Source organism: Mauremys reevesii, unplaced genomic scaffold (genome assembly GCF_016161935.1).
Source record: "Mauremys reevesii isolate NIE-2019 unplaced genomic scaffold, ASM1616193v1 Contig1, whole genome shotgun sequence".
NCBI classification, from domain to species: Eukaryota; Metazoa; Chordata; order Testudines; family Geoemydidae; genus Mauremys; species Mauremys reevesii.
In genome coordinates, this window is record NW_024100715.1 from 3,603,214 (window position 1) to 3,620,129 (window position 16,916).

Genomic DNA, 16,916 nt, shown 5'->3' on the forward strand with positions numbered 1-16,916 from the left:
GGTAACCGTGCAAATGTAAACAAACTGGTGGCCTGCCAGCGGATTATCCTGATGGGCTGCATGCTCTATAGGCTATTAGTCTTTCTGAATGCAGGTCATGTTGGATCCTGACACTCCCATTGTTTCTCCTTCCATTCCATTCAAAGTGCAGTTGGCAAAATAATCTCCTTGTCCATCATTCTGGCCACATCACCCCTTTTGAACGTCTCCAATTCTTTTCTATTTCACAAATCAGTTTTAAGCTTCTTGCCCTCTCCTTCAAGGCCCTTCATTAACTCTGCACTACTCACTTCTCTGCTGTTGTCTCTTAATGCACCACATTCTGCCAGCGGTCCCTGCCTCCTCTGCCTGTTTTTTCACATACAAACTTCTCCATGCTTTCTTCTGTGTTGCTCCATGCCTCTTCGATCTAATCCAGAAAGTCTGATCCTCATCTGATCTAGAAAGTCACTATGTTCTCCATCTTCAAATCTCTCATTTAACTCACCTCTGCCCTGTCTATTAACAATGGGTAGTTTGTAGGGCAGATGGGGATAGTTGGAATTTACATATGCATTTTTTTTTACATATGTAAAAAAAAAATCTATTTGAGTGTATCCCTCTCACTCACTTTTTGTGTACTGCTTGCCTTTCTGGGATACGGATTTTAACTCCATGTATGTTTGTACAGTGATCAGCATAATTGGGCCCTGATCCTAACTGGGTTCTCTGGGCAAATTCATTGTTAGGTTTTGCTGTAATCCTAAATTCTCATTCTTTCCCTTGCTGTGAGTGGGTTGAAATTGTAAGACTGAAGAGTTACATGAATGATAATAATAGTTTATTTTTATGTAGTTTGGACATAACAGAGGAGAACCATGACTGGCTAAACTTCTCCTACATGGAATGGGATTTCCACCAGTTCTCAAAACAGTTCAAAGTTTTCAAGGAATCACTGGTGCTAAACAAAGGTAATGCTCAGCATTCATATTTCCCTTGGGCTCTATTATAAATCACATGGCTGTACGAGCAGAAAAGGACATGTACAGATAGAGATGTGGCTGTACACTGAGGTGGCTCGAGGAAGTTAGTTCACAAATAATGTATTCATCTTTTTTAAAAGGAACCGAATAGGGCACATTTGCTTCAGCTATAGATGTAGAATATCCCCATTAATCCAATTACTGGAATCTGACATCCTGTTACCTGCTTCCGTAGGGAAAGATGATGATAATATATTTAAACATCCAAAAGTTAGGAAATGTGAAAGTTAAGGTTGATAAGCAACCTTGTGCATCTACGTTATAATAAAGGATTCTTGTTACATAATCACATTCTATTTCTTACCCAGTGCAACATGCATGTTTTTATGATCTTAAGAGATGCACTTGTAACAACTCATTGGTTGTCAGCAGGGATAGAACTCAGGACCTTCAGCACCAAAAAGAGACTCCTCTTTACCTAAGCTAAAGGGTCACTTCCTTTAGATTAGTGTAAGTAGCAGGCTTTCAGCCACTACGTGGGCCAGCTATTACATGGAAATACATTGAGTTCTATACTCTTCCAGGAACTATGTGTGATTCCTTCCCCCCCGCAAATTCATTTTGAGTCCCAGTTTCTTGAAGAGGGAACATGTGTGGGTTACAGCGATGAGAGCTGTTCTTGTGACGATGCCCTGACAAGCCAATTATATAAATAAGTAAAACATGGATACCTTGACATCTTAGATGAGCTGCAACTGCAGAAAGACACTTTTGTAAAAATATATGTCAGAAGACTATAGAGGAGGGCCCTGCATTGATTGTGGTCTTCTTCCACAAGGAAACAAAGTTATTTGTGCTATGAAAGTCTGACAGTGATGTGCAAAAACATAGCCTGTAAGTTGAGAGCACCAAACCAGTCTTGGGTGGAAAGAGAGGTGCTTATGGATAAGGCTGAGATTCTGTCATGGAAGTCATGTATTCTGTGACTTCCACAGCTGCAGCAGCCAGTGCAGCTGGCCCCAGGAGTGCCCAAGCATCGGTCCCGGGGCCATCCCCAGGGACCACCCAAGCAGCAGCGGTCCTGGGGTGGCCGGAGCACTCTGTGGGGGTTGGAACAGGTGCCCCTGGGGTGGAAGGGATTTCTCCTGCTGCATGCCTGTGCGCGCTGTCTCTTGGCCAGAACTGCCTGCAGAGCAGACTCCATCTTGGCCACGAGGGTGCTAAAGTTGCAAAGTTCCCTGTACGGGCCACCAAGCCCCACCCACCCCCACCCACACACCCACCCACACACACACACACACACACCCTGCGCACAGCCATGCGTTGCGCACCCTGGGCTCTCCTTCACAGAGCAAAGAAACTCCTGAGTGACTTTCATCTAAGTTAAAAAAAAATGGAGAGAGGATTATTAGAAGACCTGTGCCGAGGCACGAATCCCAGTAACCAAAGCTGTGCTGGTGATGGGGTTCCCAGAAGAGATGGAACCAAACAAAATTGAGGAGAGCCTAGATGCAGCTGAAATACTGGGGAGGGTAAAGGTCCACACCCGTATTTACAACCGCAAAGTGAAGGGCATGGTAGCACTATGTACTCACTCCAAGGAAGCAGATCTTGATAAAGTGCCCAAAGAGGTGCAAGTAGAAGATATCCCCTGGACAATTCTGGGGGCAGAGCAGTCCCCTCCTAGTGTGCCTGTGTCACTTGAGGTGGATTCTTTAGCCCAGAAATTGCAAGCTCTGATGGTGGATGAGAAGCGGACAAGAGAAGAATTAATTTTAGCATTAGGAGGGGCTCCAACACCTGCAGCACCCAGCCTGGTGGGATGGGCCAAAGAGCTGGGAAACGCTCTCAAAGATGCATTGAAGCCGGTATATGACAGTGCTCCATACAAACAGTTACGTTCATTCTCGGGGGTGTCACCTGTACCCTCAGGGGAGGATGATTATGAGACCTGGAGGGATTTTACGATGCCGCTTGTCCAAGAGTGGGAATACTCTGATGCAGAGAAGCGGAAACATGTACTTGAGAGTCTGAGAGGACCTGCCATGCAAATTATACAAGCCCTGAAAGACTCCCAATCAGCTGCCACAGTGCAAGACTATTTAACTGCTCTTGAAAGTGTCTGTGGTGCTACTGATAGCAGTGAAGACCTGTATTATTGCTTCCGCCATACTTATCAGGAGCCCCACGAGCGATTGTCGGATTTCATCAGGAGTCTAGAGGATTTGCTACAGCAGGTAATGCGGAAGGAGGGCATCCCCATCAAGCACATTGATTCTGCTAGGTTGGACCAAATCCTTAGGGGCACCTGACAAGATGGGTTGATGTTGTGACTGCAGCTGAGGGAGTGGGCCCAAAACCCACCCCCATTCCACAAGCTCATTTGAGAGGTAAGTGAAGAGGAGGAGCGATTGTTGCAAGTGGAACAGCCAAAGATGGCAGGGAGTCACACCACCACAGTGCATGGAGAGATGGAAGACACCCCGTCAGTGGCAGCAGCACTGAGAGATTTGACCCGAGAAGTGGCCATGATGAAGGCTCATGGACATACTGTGCCATCCTCAAGAGGGGAGAGTAGCAGGAGGGGTGACAGCCGGCAAGAAGGTTTCTGTTATAACTGTGGAAGAGATGGTCACTATGCCTTGGAGTGCCAAAACAAGACAGATCATGCAAGGGTATCTCAGAGATTGCAGCAAACCATTAGGAAGTTTCAGGGAAACACCAACAGGGCTTGGGTAAGGACCAACCCAAGACCCTTGAAATTCCAAGGCTCCCCAGAAAAAAACACAAACAGGGGTTACCCAGATGGGCTGATAGGCCCCCAGGCTATAGTACCTGTTCGTATAGAAGGACGATTGTGTGAGGCATTGCTGGATAGCAGATCACAGGTCACCATACTTTATGAATCTTACTACCGAGAACACTTGCAGCATTGCGTCCCCTGTCTGGCCTGACAGTCTGGGGAATTGGCTGTGACTCCTGCCCTTATCGGGGATATATCCTTTTAAATATCCAGTTTCCAAAGAACGTTGTGGGGGTAAACCAGGAAATAGAAACATTGGCACTGGTCTGCCCAGATCCAAAGGGAAGAGAGTATGCACCTTTAATCCAAGGGACAAATGCAAACCTGTTACAGAGATTGGCGTGGAAATGCCGAGAGATGGCAGGGAACAACTTTCTGCAGGAGTTGCCAATGCACGCTTTATGTAAAGCCACATATCAGCGAGCGAGGGGGTCCCCATCCCAAGAGGAAACCAAGGCTAGACCTTTTAGAAGGGATAGTTTCCAGTTTGAGGATTCCCTCATTCCTACTGAGTGGAAGGACCGCCTGTGTGAGAAGTTAGTCAAGAGAAAGGCTGTTTTCTGTGTGCACGAATGGGATGTTGGATGTGCACATGATGTGGAGTACCATATTCTACTGCAGGATGGTCGGCCTTTTCAAGAGAGGTCAAGACTATTAGCCCCCGCTGATATTGAAGATGTGAGGCAGCACCTACAGGAACTGGTTCAAGCAGGTATCATTGAGGAATCCAGGAGCCCCTACGCATCACCAATTGTTGTAGTATGAAAGAAAAGTGGAAAGGTGCACATGTGCGTTGACTATCGTACTCTGAACCAGAGAACGACTCCTAACCAATACACAATGCCCCGGGTGGATGATGCTTTGGATAGCCTGAATGGTAGCCGCTGGTTCTCTGTCCTTGACCTCTGCAGTGGATACTATCAAGTGCCCATGGCACCAGAGGACCGGGAGAAGACAGCATTCATCTGCCCCTTAGGGTTTTACCAATTTAATCGCATGCCTCAGGGAGTATCTGGAGCTCCAGCCACGTTTCAGTGACTCATGGAGCGGGTGGTAGGGGACATGCACCTGTTGGAGTGTCTGGTGTACCTGGATGACATTATAGTGTTCGGGTGCACTTTAGAAGAATGCGAGACTCGGCTGTGCAAAGTCCTGGATCGTTTGGAACAGGCTGGCCTCAAGTTATCCTTAGACAAGTGCATTTTCTGCCAGAGATCCGTGCGGTATGTGGGACACATAGTGTCTGCAGATGGTATAGCTACAGAGCCAGAGAAGGTGAAGGCGGTAACCACCTGGCTGAGGCCCACAACTCTCAAGGAATTACAGTCATTTCTGGGATTCTGTGGCTATTACCGCAGGTTTATCAAGAATTTTTTGCACATCATACATGCACTCACAGAGCTCACAAAGGGATACCCCCCCCACAAATAAGAAGAAGGGGAACTCGCCTCAGCATCAAATACTTTAATGTGGGTGCACCTTTTGGAAAGTGGTGGACTGCTGAGTGTGAAGAAGCTTTCCGTAAAATCATTCAACGGTTCACACAAGCACCGGTTTTGGTGTATACTGATCCCACCCAGCCGTATGAACTTCATGTCGATGTAAGCTACACCAATTTAGGCACTGTCCATTATCAAGAGAGTAAGGGCAAACTCCGACGGGTAGTGTTTGCAAGTTGAGGTCTCACACTGCCTGAGAAAAACTACCCTGGTCATCAAGTGGAGTTCCTGGCATTGAAATGGGCCATCACAGAGAGGTTCCATGTATGGGGCCAAGTTTGTGTAAAAAACTATAATAACCCTTTGGCTGTGGCTACACTTAGCACTTCAAAGCACTGCCGCGGCAGCGCTTTGAAGCGCTAAGTGTAGTCAAAGCGCCAGCGCTGGGAGAGAGCTCTCCCAGCGCTGTCCGTACTCCACCTCCCTGTGAGGAATAACGGACAGCGCTGGGAGCCGCGCTCCCAGCGCTGGGGCTTTGACTACACTGGCGCTTTGTAGCGCCGCAATTTGCAGCGCTGCAGAGGGAGTGTTTTCACACCCTGCTGCAGCGCTGCAAATTTGTAAGTGTAGCCAAGCCCTTTGACATACATCAAGACAACAGCAAAATTATCCGTAGCAGGGCACCGGTGGTTAGCGGCACTCTCTGCCTAACTCTGCAGTATCGACCCGGTCGAACAAACATGGATGCAGATGCCTTGTCTCAGCAGCCTTACTCTAAGGATTTATCACCCAATGATCAGATGAATGTGGGGACCCCTGAATTGGGAGCTTTATGCCAACAGGTATCCATTGTGGAGGAAAAATCCACAGCCAATGGAGAACGAGCAATTGACTGTCTGGGTGCACCACCAGAAGCCATACCCTTAGTCTACTCAAGTTTTACTAGAGTACAGAACCCTCAGCTGCCCAAACTAAAGGATCGAGAGGTAGAGCATGCCCAGCGAACTGATCCACGGATGAAGGACATCCTTTATGCATTGGAAAGGGGAAAGGATCCCAGGGCTATTCGACCGAGTCACCCAGAGGAGGCCCTTTTGCTGAAAGAATGGGATCGCCTATTGGTTCGGGATAGATGACTTTACCAAGGGCAGAAGCATCCCCAGAGGCCTCACCATAAGCAATTGGTGCTACCGCAGAAGTACTGTCGAGGTGTATTAGAAGCCTGCCACGATCAAATGGGGCATCTGGGAGTCGAGCGATTGGAGGCCCTAGTTAAAGCAAGATTCTATTGGCCCTGGATGGGGTCAGACATCACCCAGCATATTCGCACCTGCACCAGATGTATCCAACGAAAGACTCTGCCTAAGCAGGCAGCTCCTCTTGTCATTATCACGAGTTCTGCACACATGGAGCTTGTCTTTATGGACTTTCTATCATTAGAGCCTGACCGCCAGGGTATTGCAAATATCTTGGTGTTCACTGACCATTTTACTCGTTATGCCCAGGCTTATCCCACCAGAGATCAAAAAGCTTCCACTGTTGCCAAGATCCTGTGGGAAAAGTTCTTCGTCCACTATGGGTTGCCCGCCAGACTACACAGACCAGGGACGGGATTTTGAAAGTTGGTTAATAAAAGAACTTTGTAAGATCATGGGGATCAAGAAATCACGCACCATCTCTTATCATCCCCAAGGGGATCCACTACCAGAACAATTCAACCGCATACTACTGAACATGCTGGGAACTCTGGAGCCTCAGCAGAAAAAATACTGGAGCCAGCACATGGAGCATTTGGTACATGCATATAGCTGCACTCCACACAATGCAACTGGGTTCACACCATACATGTTAATGTTCAGTCGAGAGGCCCGCTTGCCGGTCGATCTCTGTTTTGGAGTGTCTTCAGATGGGGCACTCCCAGAAACATACTTGGGGTATGTGACTCGCTTAAGAGATCAACTGAAGGAGGCATATTGGATAGCAACGGAAGCAGCTGGTCACCAGAATCAAAAAAATAAAACCCGATATGATCAGCGAGTGAGGCAACAGGAGATTCAGGTTGGTGACCAAGTTTTGGCCTGAAATCTTGGACTACAGGGAAAACACAAGATTGCCAATCGTTGGGAATCACACCCATACATTATAGAGAAGAAACTTGGGGATCTACCAGTGTATTGCATACATCCTAAGGAAAGTCACGGCCCCACCAAAACTCTCCACCAGAATCATCTGTTACCTATAGGACAAGTATTGTTTCCCCATAAGGATGTTTCCACAGATTCTGAGACTCCCGGCCCTGCGAGTCAGACACAGTCCCAACGACGGAAATATACCTGTCCTCTGCAAACGCCCAGCTCCTCAGAGAGTGAGGATGAAATGGGGTTTGGTGAACATCCAGTTGGGAATGCCCCGACCCTAATGGATCCTCTTGTCACACAAAGAGATGGTGATGGGGAAAAACCCACACTGAGCACTCCTGAGGCCCCACTGTCCCAAGCTGTGGAGACCCCCCAAGAACATGAGGAAGGTTCAGTGCAGACAGAGAACCCTGTACCGCAAACAGCCACTTTAAACCCAGATGCCCTCAAATTCGTGCCTCAAGGACCGATCATCTTGCCTCCCTGTCCAGTGGTGTCACCTCAGCCAGTACCCGACAGCCAGCCTAGACGTTCCTCTAGGGAAGGGAAGCCCAGGTGTGTGCTGACGTATGATCGTTTAGGGGAACCCAGTGACCTACAGATCCCTGGGGTGCCACAGGGGGCGAGCTGCCTCATAGGAAACCTGTTCCACCCCTCAGGGGCCTGTGGGATGGATGATGGGAATTGAATGCTTTTGACGAATGGGGGCCCTGGGTCTCCTGCTCGGGATCCATGGTTTAGAGTTGCCTACTTTGATGGAGACATCAAGGATTATTTCTTTTGGCGGGGGGAGAATGTAACCCCTTTGGGGTTAGAGAGCATGGCCCCTTTAAATCTTTTTCCCAGGGCAGAGGGGGAGAGTAAGAAAAAAGGAGGGAAACTCCAGGGGGCAGTGTTGGAGCTCCAGGAAGGGGAGAGGCAGTCGGCAGGCCCTGGAAAAGTGAAGCAGGGAGAACCTGCCTGGGGCCTGAGGAGGACAGGCCCGATCAGGGACAGCCCAGGACAGGAGCCAGGAGGAGCCCTGTGCTGGGGAGGAATTGCCCGAGAAGGACAGGCTGGAACTGGACCCAGTGTCACGGCTGCCCAGAGCTGCGTGGGGCTGTGAGCACTGGGGCTTGTAACTCTGCACTGGGAACAAGGAGGGAGGCTGTAGCTAGTTAAGTGGGGAGGTGGTCGCTCTGTAACTAGGGGCCACCAAATGAAATTAATGGACAGCAGGTTTAAAACAAATAAAAGGAAGTTCTTCTTCACACAGCGCACAGTCAACCTGTGGAACTCCTTGCCTGAGGAGGTTGTGAAGGCTAGGACTATTACAATGTTTAAAAGAGAACTGGATAAATTCATGGAGGTTAAATCCACTAACAGCTATTAGCCAGGATGGGTAAGGAATGGTGTCCCTGGCCTCTGTCAGAGGGTGGAGATGGATGGCAGGAGAGAGCTCACTTGATCATTACCTGTTAGGTTCACTCCCTCTGAGGCACCTGGCATTGGCCACTGTTGATAGACAGGATACTGGGCTGGATGGACCTTTGGTCTGACCCAGTATGGCCATTCTTATGTCCTTATTACTTAAGTTAACACAATTCTTTAAATATGATATTAGTGGAGCATAGAAGCTGGTGTCCCTTCTACTATGGTGAACTAAACACAAGGTGTATTAGTGTTTTCGTCCTTTCCCCAAAGCAGCCAGTGCTGTCAGAGAAGAGCCCAGATTACATGAACTGTTGACAGAAGGTGGGATACTAGGCTAGGTGAGCTACTGATCTCACTCAGTACAACAAATCTTATATTCCTTTAAACTCTATCAATAGAGTATTCTCGGTTGTTGAAATGTTTTCTCCCCAAAGACTAAGTTCTGATTCTCTCTCCCCCACAGTGGATATGACTCTGCATAAAAGACGCAATGTACAGAGAAACTCGAAATACAGAGTCTTGGACGTCTGGTTTGATATATCTGAGGATGAAAGGTGTTTGACATATGACCCAGAGTTTCGCAGTGACGGTACATTTAATCCTTCTTCCTATGTTCTGGGCTCTGAGGGATTCACATCTGGACAACATTCCTGGGAGGTGGAGGTGTGGAGGGAGAAGGATGAGGAGGATGGAGGAGGATGGGCTGTAGGAGTTGCCAGAGAGTCTGTGGTACACAAGACACCATCTGACCTTACACCGGAAGAAGGAATCTGGTGCGTGTGGATGAGTCAGAACACAATTCATCCCAGCTATTGGGGCCCTCATGACCAGACCACTGTCATTACTCCAGCCCAAGACATGAATTTGATCACTGACATTTCTGAGGCCTCCTTAGATAAGAACCCAACCACCACTCCAGCCCCTATTGTCTCAGCCATGACACCAGTACTAGCTCCAACCACAACTCTGGGTCCTATGGCTCCAGCAGCAACTCCAGGTCCTATGACCCTTGGCACAACTTGTGGCCCCAAAGTACCTGCATCCCTGAGTGAGAAATTTATAAAGATCAGAGTTTGTCTGGACTATGAAAGGGGGTGGGTGACATTTTACAGAGTCGATAACATGGCTCTTCCCATCACTTACTGCACCTCCTTCACTGAGAGAATCTTCCCTGTTTTTTGGCTCTGTTCCAAAGAAACATCTCTCAGACTGTGTCCCTGAGAGATCTGTCCCCAGTCACTATAAGACAGATTTCCAAAGATATTTAGGCACATAAAACTACAGATTAATGCGTAGTGGGATTTTCAGCAGCACCTAAGTAGGTTAGGCACCCAACTCCCATGGACTTCAGTGGAAGATAGGTGACTAACCTGCTTAGCCACGTTTGTAAGTCTCACTAGGTGCCTGTTTGCCTCTTGAGGTGCCTGAATACCTTTGAAACACTGGCTCTAGTGCCTTGAGGGGAGAGACAAAGACAGATTCTTTGTGGAGCAGTTTAACCTTTGGAAACAGCCAGTCCCTGCAAGCGAGCTGCTTGTGGGGAGACAAGGGGGTGTTGTTGTGGAAGGTCAGAAGGGGGATTCAAACAGGGCAAGTTTTGCCTGATGAGTCCCATCCTGCCTCCCTGTGGCCAAAAACACCTACTGATCTCTCTAAACAAACCTGCCTTAAACAGCCTCCCTGCTACTAGTTTTTCAACTGATCATGAGGCTGGGAGTCAGCAGCAGGTATACGTCTCTGGAGGTCCCAGAGGGAAGAGCCTGGAGTCACAGAGAGCAGCAGAAGGGATGCAGATGGAGAGAGGCAGGAACCCAACTCAGAGATGAGTGTGTTGAAAGTCACCTTTTAAATCTGAATCTCATTAGAACTTTGCATGATATTACATGAGTCAAGGATTTCAGGGGTAACCTATCGTGTCCCCATCTGAAGGATTGTTCTACTGATATACAAGGTTAAATTGGCTTAAATGTTGAACACCAAATCAAGCACAGATGATTTTTAGAGATCTAACCGTCTATCTGAGAGCATACTTACCTGAGTCACACAAACAAATGTAGTGACTGCACACATATAGCTACAGCTGTGCTGTTATATATTGATTTCTGTCCTATATCAGTGTGGAAGCAGGGAAAAAATTAATAAGGATTTGAAGGGGATTTTAATGCATGTCAGTCAGTTAGCAAGAGTTAGGCTAGCTGTGACCTTAATAACGTAAAATTTATAAAAGCAAAATAGTGTAAGGCAAAAACCAAAAACTGTGTAAAAAGTTATTACGACCTTGCAACTAATAACCAAATATGCAGACTGTCGTCTTTTAGGAGTAAGACAAATAAGATAGCAAAAAGGCTTATGTATAAACAAAATGTATTTGTTGCTTTTTACCGTCTGTATTATTGCTAGAAATTGTTTATAACAAAGGTATAAAGGCTTGCTGTAATAGTTTACCAGTTAAGAGACCTGTCCGGGACTAGAGCGATCCTGTGTCCTATGGCACTCTCTCCCTCCATTGTAATTACTGAAGAAATAATAAAGTATTTGATTTTGCTGCACCCAAACAAAAAAGCAAAAACTGAGTTTTTTTCCGACAATTTGGGGGCTCGTCCGGGATTTGAACCCGGGACCTCTTGCATGGCAGGCGAGAACTGAGTTTTTTCCGACATCTTCGACAATTTGGACATAATCTCTTCTCTCTGTATCTGTTGCTCTCCTTATTCTGTTTTGATAAAGGAAGATGGACTTTTGGCTAGAGATTTTACAGAATTGTCTTGTAGCTGTTGGAAATTCCCTTTGCAGTGATTCTGGAACCAATTATAAACTAAAATAACTTCACATCTGTTTGCAATTCTTTAAAATTGTTGCTGAAGGGAAAAATTAATGGAAATCTAACAAGAGGAGCTAATTTGGTTCTGTCCAATCCACTCAAGCTTCTGCCTTGCTGTGAAGGATTAGGAGTCTCATTATTACAATTCAGATTTAGGAAACAGGTTATGAAGAAGCAGCTTGACTGACAGGAGCTGACACTGACCCTCCTCTTGGCAACAGAGTGTAATGTGCTGATACTGCTGCTGCCCAGCACCTGAACCCCAGCACTGTGCTATAATCTTCTGCCCTCTCCTGCTATTGATGTGGTGGCTCCTGGACTCCTCTTTGTATCCTGATCACTTCCAACAGATAAACAAGCATTTAGGAGATTACAACACAGAGGGCAGAATTCCAGAACTGATCACTTACAGCCGGTGCAAGGATACTTTGCACCCTAGGCAAAACTTCCACCTTGTGCTCTCCCCCTCTTGCACATCGGTTCATTGATGGGCAAATCCCAATAAGCCTATATAGACCCCAGGGGCCCTCCTGCCCAGGGGCTGCTCCCCAGACCAGGTTCCCCTTCCCCACCCCCTGAATTTGCCTGGGGGATGCACAGCCCCCCCGTGAGCACTCCCCACCCCACCCCAGTGGACCCCACCCCGAGTCCACTCACTGGCTTTGCTGGGTTTGGGCCGCTGCAGCAGCTCAGCAGGGAGGAGCCGCCTTCTGGAGGCACTGGAGAGCCAGAGCGTCCTGCCCTGCTCAGAGCTGTGTGGTCAGGGGGCGGGGCTGTGAGCTCCAGGCCGAGCGGAGGACGCTCAGGCCCCGCTGGAGCTCTCAGCCCCACCCCCTTACCACATGGCTCTGAGCGGGGAGGAGCTCAGGCCCCGCCAGAGCCACGCTGGACGCTCCTGGGTATGACACACTGAGGCTCTGGGCAGGGCCGGCTCCAGACCCCAGCGCGCCAAGCAGGCGCGTGGGGCGGCATTTTGCCGGCAGGGCGGCATTTGGCTCTGGCGGACCTTCCGCACTCATGCCTGCAGGAGGTCCACCGGAGTCCCGGGAGGAGCGGACCTGCCGCAGGCATGACTGCGGCGGGTCCCCTCTTCCCGCGGCTCCGCTTGAGCTCCCGCAGGCATGACTGCGGCGGGTGCGCTGGTCCCGCGGCTCGGACGGAGCTCGCGCAGGCATGCCTGCGGATGCTCCACTGGAGCTGGGACCAGCGCACCCGCCGCAGACACTTCTTGCCCCAGCCGCGGGACCGGGGAAGGGCGGCGCAGCGTGCCGCCCTCCTTGGGGCGGTATAATTTCTAGAGCTGCCCCTGGCTCTGGGTGAGGGGGAAGCCGGGGGTAAGAAGCCAGGGCCGGGGGGGTTGGATCAGGGGCAGGGAGTCCCAGGGACAGTCAGGGAACAGGGAGGGGGCAGAGGTTGGGGGCGGTCAGGGGACTGGGAGGTTAGATTGTGGGCATTCCTGGGGGATGGATAGGGGTCAGGGGACAGGGAGCAGGAGTGGGGTCCCGGGGCGGTGGGATCTCTGGGGGATGGTAAGGGGGCAAGGAGCAGAATGGGTCTAGGATTCTGAGGGGGGTGGGCAGTCGTGGGGTAGGAAGTTGGTGGGGGTTGGATAGGGGGCAGGGAAAGGCTGTTTGGGAGGCACAGCCTTCCCTACCCTAAAGCTCATTCAGCAGTTTGAGGCTTGCAGAAGAGCCAAGCTGTTAGCTTTTCCGTTAGGGCTACCATCCCTTTCACTTCTCAAATGCCAAATTATAGTCTGTATTTAATTTCAGTGCCATAGGGAGATTCATGTCAGGGGAGGGCAGCTTCATTTAAAATTAGCCACTGGGGCAGGGATCACATGAGAAGAGCAATATCCTTCCCAACCCTACCAAGGGAGACCCCCCTCCCCTCCCCTCCCCTCCCCTGCATTCCCTGAGGCTTCAGAGAGGTTAATTCAGTGGTTCCCAAACTTTTGTCCTGGTGACCCTTTCACATAGCAAACCTCTGAGTGCGACCCCCCCCTTATAAATTGAAAACACTTTTTTATGCATTTAACACTATTATAAATGCAGGAGGCAAAGCGGGGTTTGAGGTGGAGGCTGACAGCTCGCGACCCACAGTAATAGCCTTGTGACCCCCTGAGGGGTCCCGACCCCAGTTTGAGAACCCCTGGGTTAATTTAATTTTAGCACCCTGTGTCCATTCACATACGCTATTTTGAGCATTTCAGTTTTCACAACATAGGATCATCCCAGATTCTGGAACAAGCTCAAATGCTCAGTTCATGGAGTATGTACATAGTCTATACTAAAGACAAACCCACAGTAACCGTCTCCAGTTTGTGAGAGACCCCATGGAGCCAATCTCTAGGAAACAGATAAATGCATGGAGGTTAAGTCCATTAATGGCTATTAGCCAGGATGGGTAAGGAATGGTGTCCCTAGCCTCTGTTTGTCAGAGAGTGGAGATGGATGGCAGGGGAGAGATCACTTGATCATTACCTGTTAGGTTCACTCCCTCTGGGGCATTGGCCATTGTCCGTAGACAGGATACTGAGCTAGATGAACCTTTGGTTTGACCCAATATGGCCATTCTTATGTTCTAACTAAATGAACCCAAAGTTATGGCGACAGATATGAGTCAAGGAAGCCAGCAGAGTATCAGAAACCTGGAAAAATCTCTGCCTGGATGGGCTCAGGCGTTTGATCACAAGCTGAGGTGATTCAAAAGGTTTGGATTTTTTTTAAGCAGAATTTTTTATTGTTTCTTTAAACAATCAAAAACAGCAAGCAGCAAATATTTGGCCACACACTTCTGAAACCCCAAACCAAATTCAGGTTTTGGCAGACTAATTTCAGCTTTTCAATTAAAAAAAAACATAAATTTTGAAGGAAAGCAGATGTGATTTTTTTCTGCTTTTTAAAAACCCCTAGTTTTCGATCCAAAAAAAGTTTTGATGGAAAATATTTGTCCAACCCTTTTAATGAGCTTTAGTGCCTTTTAGCACTAGCTGATGCTGAGAACCAGTGATACCTTGTCAAGAAGTTATCTCAAAACTGGGTTTGTGCTGAGATGCGGAAGGTTTCTTTTTCCCAAGGCCACCTGTGGGGGGGAGCAAGTGGGGCAATTTGCCTGAGCCCCACAGGGGCCCCCACGAGAATATAGTATTGCAATTTTTTTTATGGAAGGGGCCCCCCGAAATTGCTTTGCCTCAGGCCCCCTGAATCCTCTGGGTGGCCTTGTGGTGCCCTCCTCCCTCCCGCCCCAGGGCTCCTGCAGCGGATGCATGCGGGCAGCGGCCCCTGTGCAGCCAAACCAAACAGGCTGCCGAGTGCACAGTCCCTCCCGCGCAGCGTGCTGTGACGCAGCGCTGATGCGGGGGGAGCGAGGGAGGGGCTCTGGCTACTGGAGGCCAATGGGAGTGGCTAAATCAGGCCCAGGCACCCAATCAGCTGCGCCACACTCTGAATGGGGGGGAGAAGGGGAAAATCCCAGACCTTTCTACCAATTCCTCCTGGATGGCTATTTAAAGACTAAAAAGCTGGACATACGGACAGATGGTAACCCTAGCTTTTGGTGCCCCCAACCACTTGGTGCCCTAGGCAACTGCCTAGTTCACCTAGTGGTTGCACCGGCCCTGCTTACAGCACAGGAGGTTTCTACTCTCCCATTCAATAGTTGTGAGGGAGACCAGCGGTCCTGCATCTCCATGACCTGCGTAGATGCTACGCAGTCATGACTTACTAGTAAATGTAATTATTAATCCATATTGCCTGGGCACAGTCTCAGATGAAAATATAATCTGCTGTGGGTATCAAGAAGGCAAAGGTTTACAAGAAGACTGAGGTAGATGATGCTTGCAAGCTGAAGTTCCTATTCAGGCACCCAGTGCTGATGAATGTACTGCTGCACTTCTGACCTTCACATACTTGACAACATGTCCTAACAAAAAAGTGGATTGCAAATTTGCATAAACTTTCCTGTATTTGCATAAATCCAAGCATGAACCATGTGAAACATAAGCCTTCCCACAAGGTGGGGAAAAAGTTAGATATGTTTATGGGGCATTCCTGATTTAGACCTGTCATATACATGCAGGGTGATTTAAGGCTATTTACTTTGTAAATTTTGACAATTTGTGTTTTAATGGTTATAAAACTTTAATGTTTTGAATCTTGATATCTACTGTCATTAAATAATTGTCTAACCCCATGTATTTTTGAGATCTTCCCATAATTTCCCACAATTGTGAAAATATAAATAGATAAAAATCAGAAAAAATGCTTAAAAATAAACATAGATATTATCCATCATAATTATAGAAAAAATTGAATTCTACCAAACCTATGTATTTTAATGTTGTTCTTGTTCTATTTTATGGTGACAAACTGCAAGAGGATGGTGAAGGAATGAGTGCCTATTACTACAGTAACTAATTTAGGATAATACTTTTCTGTATTTAATCACAGAAGTATCTTACACTGCAAATAGTTCTAGTGAAATCAGTGGGACTATGAATGTAGTAAGTTACTACTTAACATGAATAAAGGTGACAGAATATATGCCCTCAATTGTCACTTAATCCCCAAAACTGTGAAAAAAATGGAGACAATCAAGGGGTTTTCAATACATCTGTCCCAGTGTTCTTAGGAGAATCAGGAGTTGCACTGGAAAGTCAGGGATTTAAACATTGCATTCCTATTTTTTCCCCTTTAAAAAGAGTTGCTTGCTACCACTAGGGACCAATGCCAAGAAAGCACCATATAGTTTTTAAAGCATATTTAACACTTAAAAAAATGCTGATAAATGAGAAAAATTTGAAAAAGAGTATATAATTATGTATTGAGAAATCTATGTAATCTGCATCTGGATAACCTAACATGAGATAAATCAAGGAAACATATGACCTTGAAACTTTTTAGTGCCAGAGCTATTTCATAACACAAATATATTTCCCTGATTTCATACAAAATATCCCTCATCACCTCATCAGAAAAAAAAACAATAGATTGGTAGACTTTCTATGTGGTCTACAGGGAAAAGCAGTAGACTCGGCAGGTTTACTGTCAGGGAGCCAAAAGGCTGTAAAACACTGCTATGAATTAGGATGCAGCAGTCTGGGTTCGGAGGCTGGTGGCAGACACTTGAGCCCTTTAATACCAGCTGTGGTGGACAAACGCAGACTGCAACCACCACCATTGAGAGGGCACAGCAAGAAGTGCAACACTAAACCTTGGTCCCACTGGCCATGGCAGGTGTTATTTCTCAGGCATTTAGTTCATGTTATTGCAGTCAAGGTGATGGTTTAATCAAGGTAACCATAGATAATACTAAAGATGCTGTTTAATGGAGGCTTGT

The 16,916-nt window shown here is 47.7% G+C and overlaps 1 protein-coding gene across 1 annotated transcript; it reads left to right on the plus strand.

Moving 5' to 3' along the window:
• The first annotated feature begins 2,422 nt into the window (after positions 1–2,422).
• Positions 2,423–3,274, plus strand: LOC120392368 (paraneoplastic antigen Ma1 homolog). Its single transcript, XM_039517084.1, has one exon. It carries the CDS (start codon positions 2,423–2,425, stop codon positions 3,272–3,274), a length of 852 nt encoding a protein of 283 aa, XP_039373018.1.
• The last annotated feature ends 13,642 nt before the right edge of the window (positions 3,275–16,916 follow it).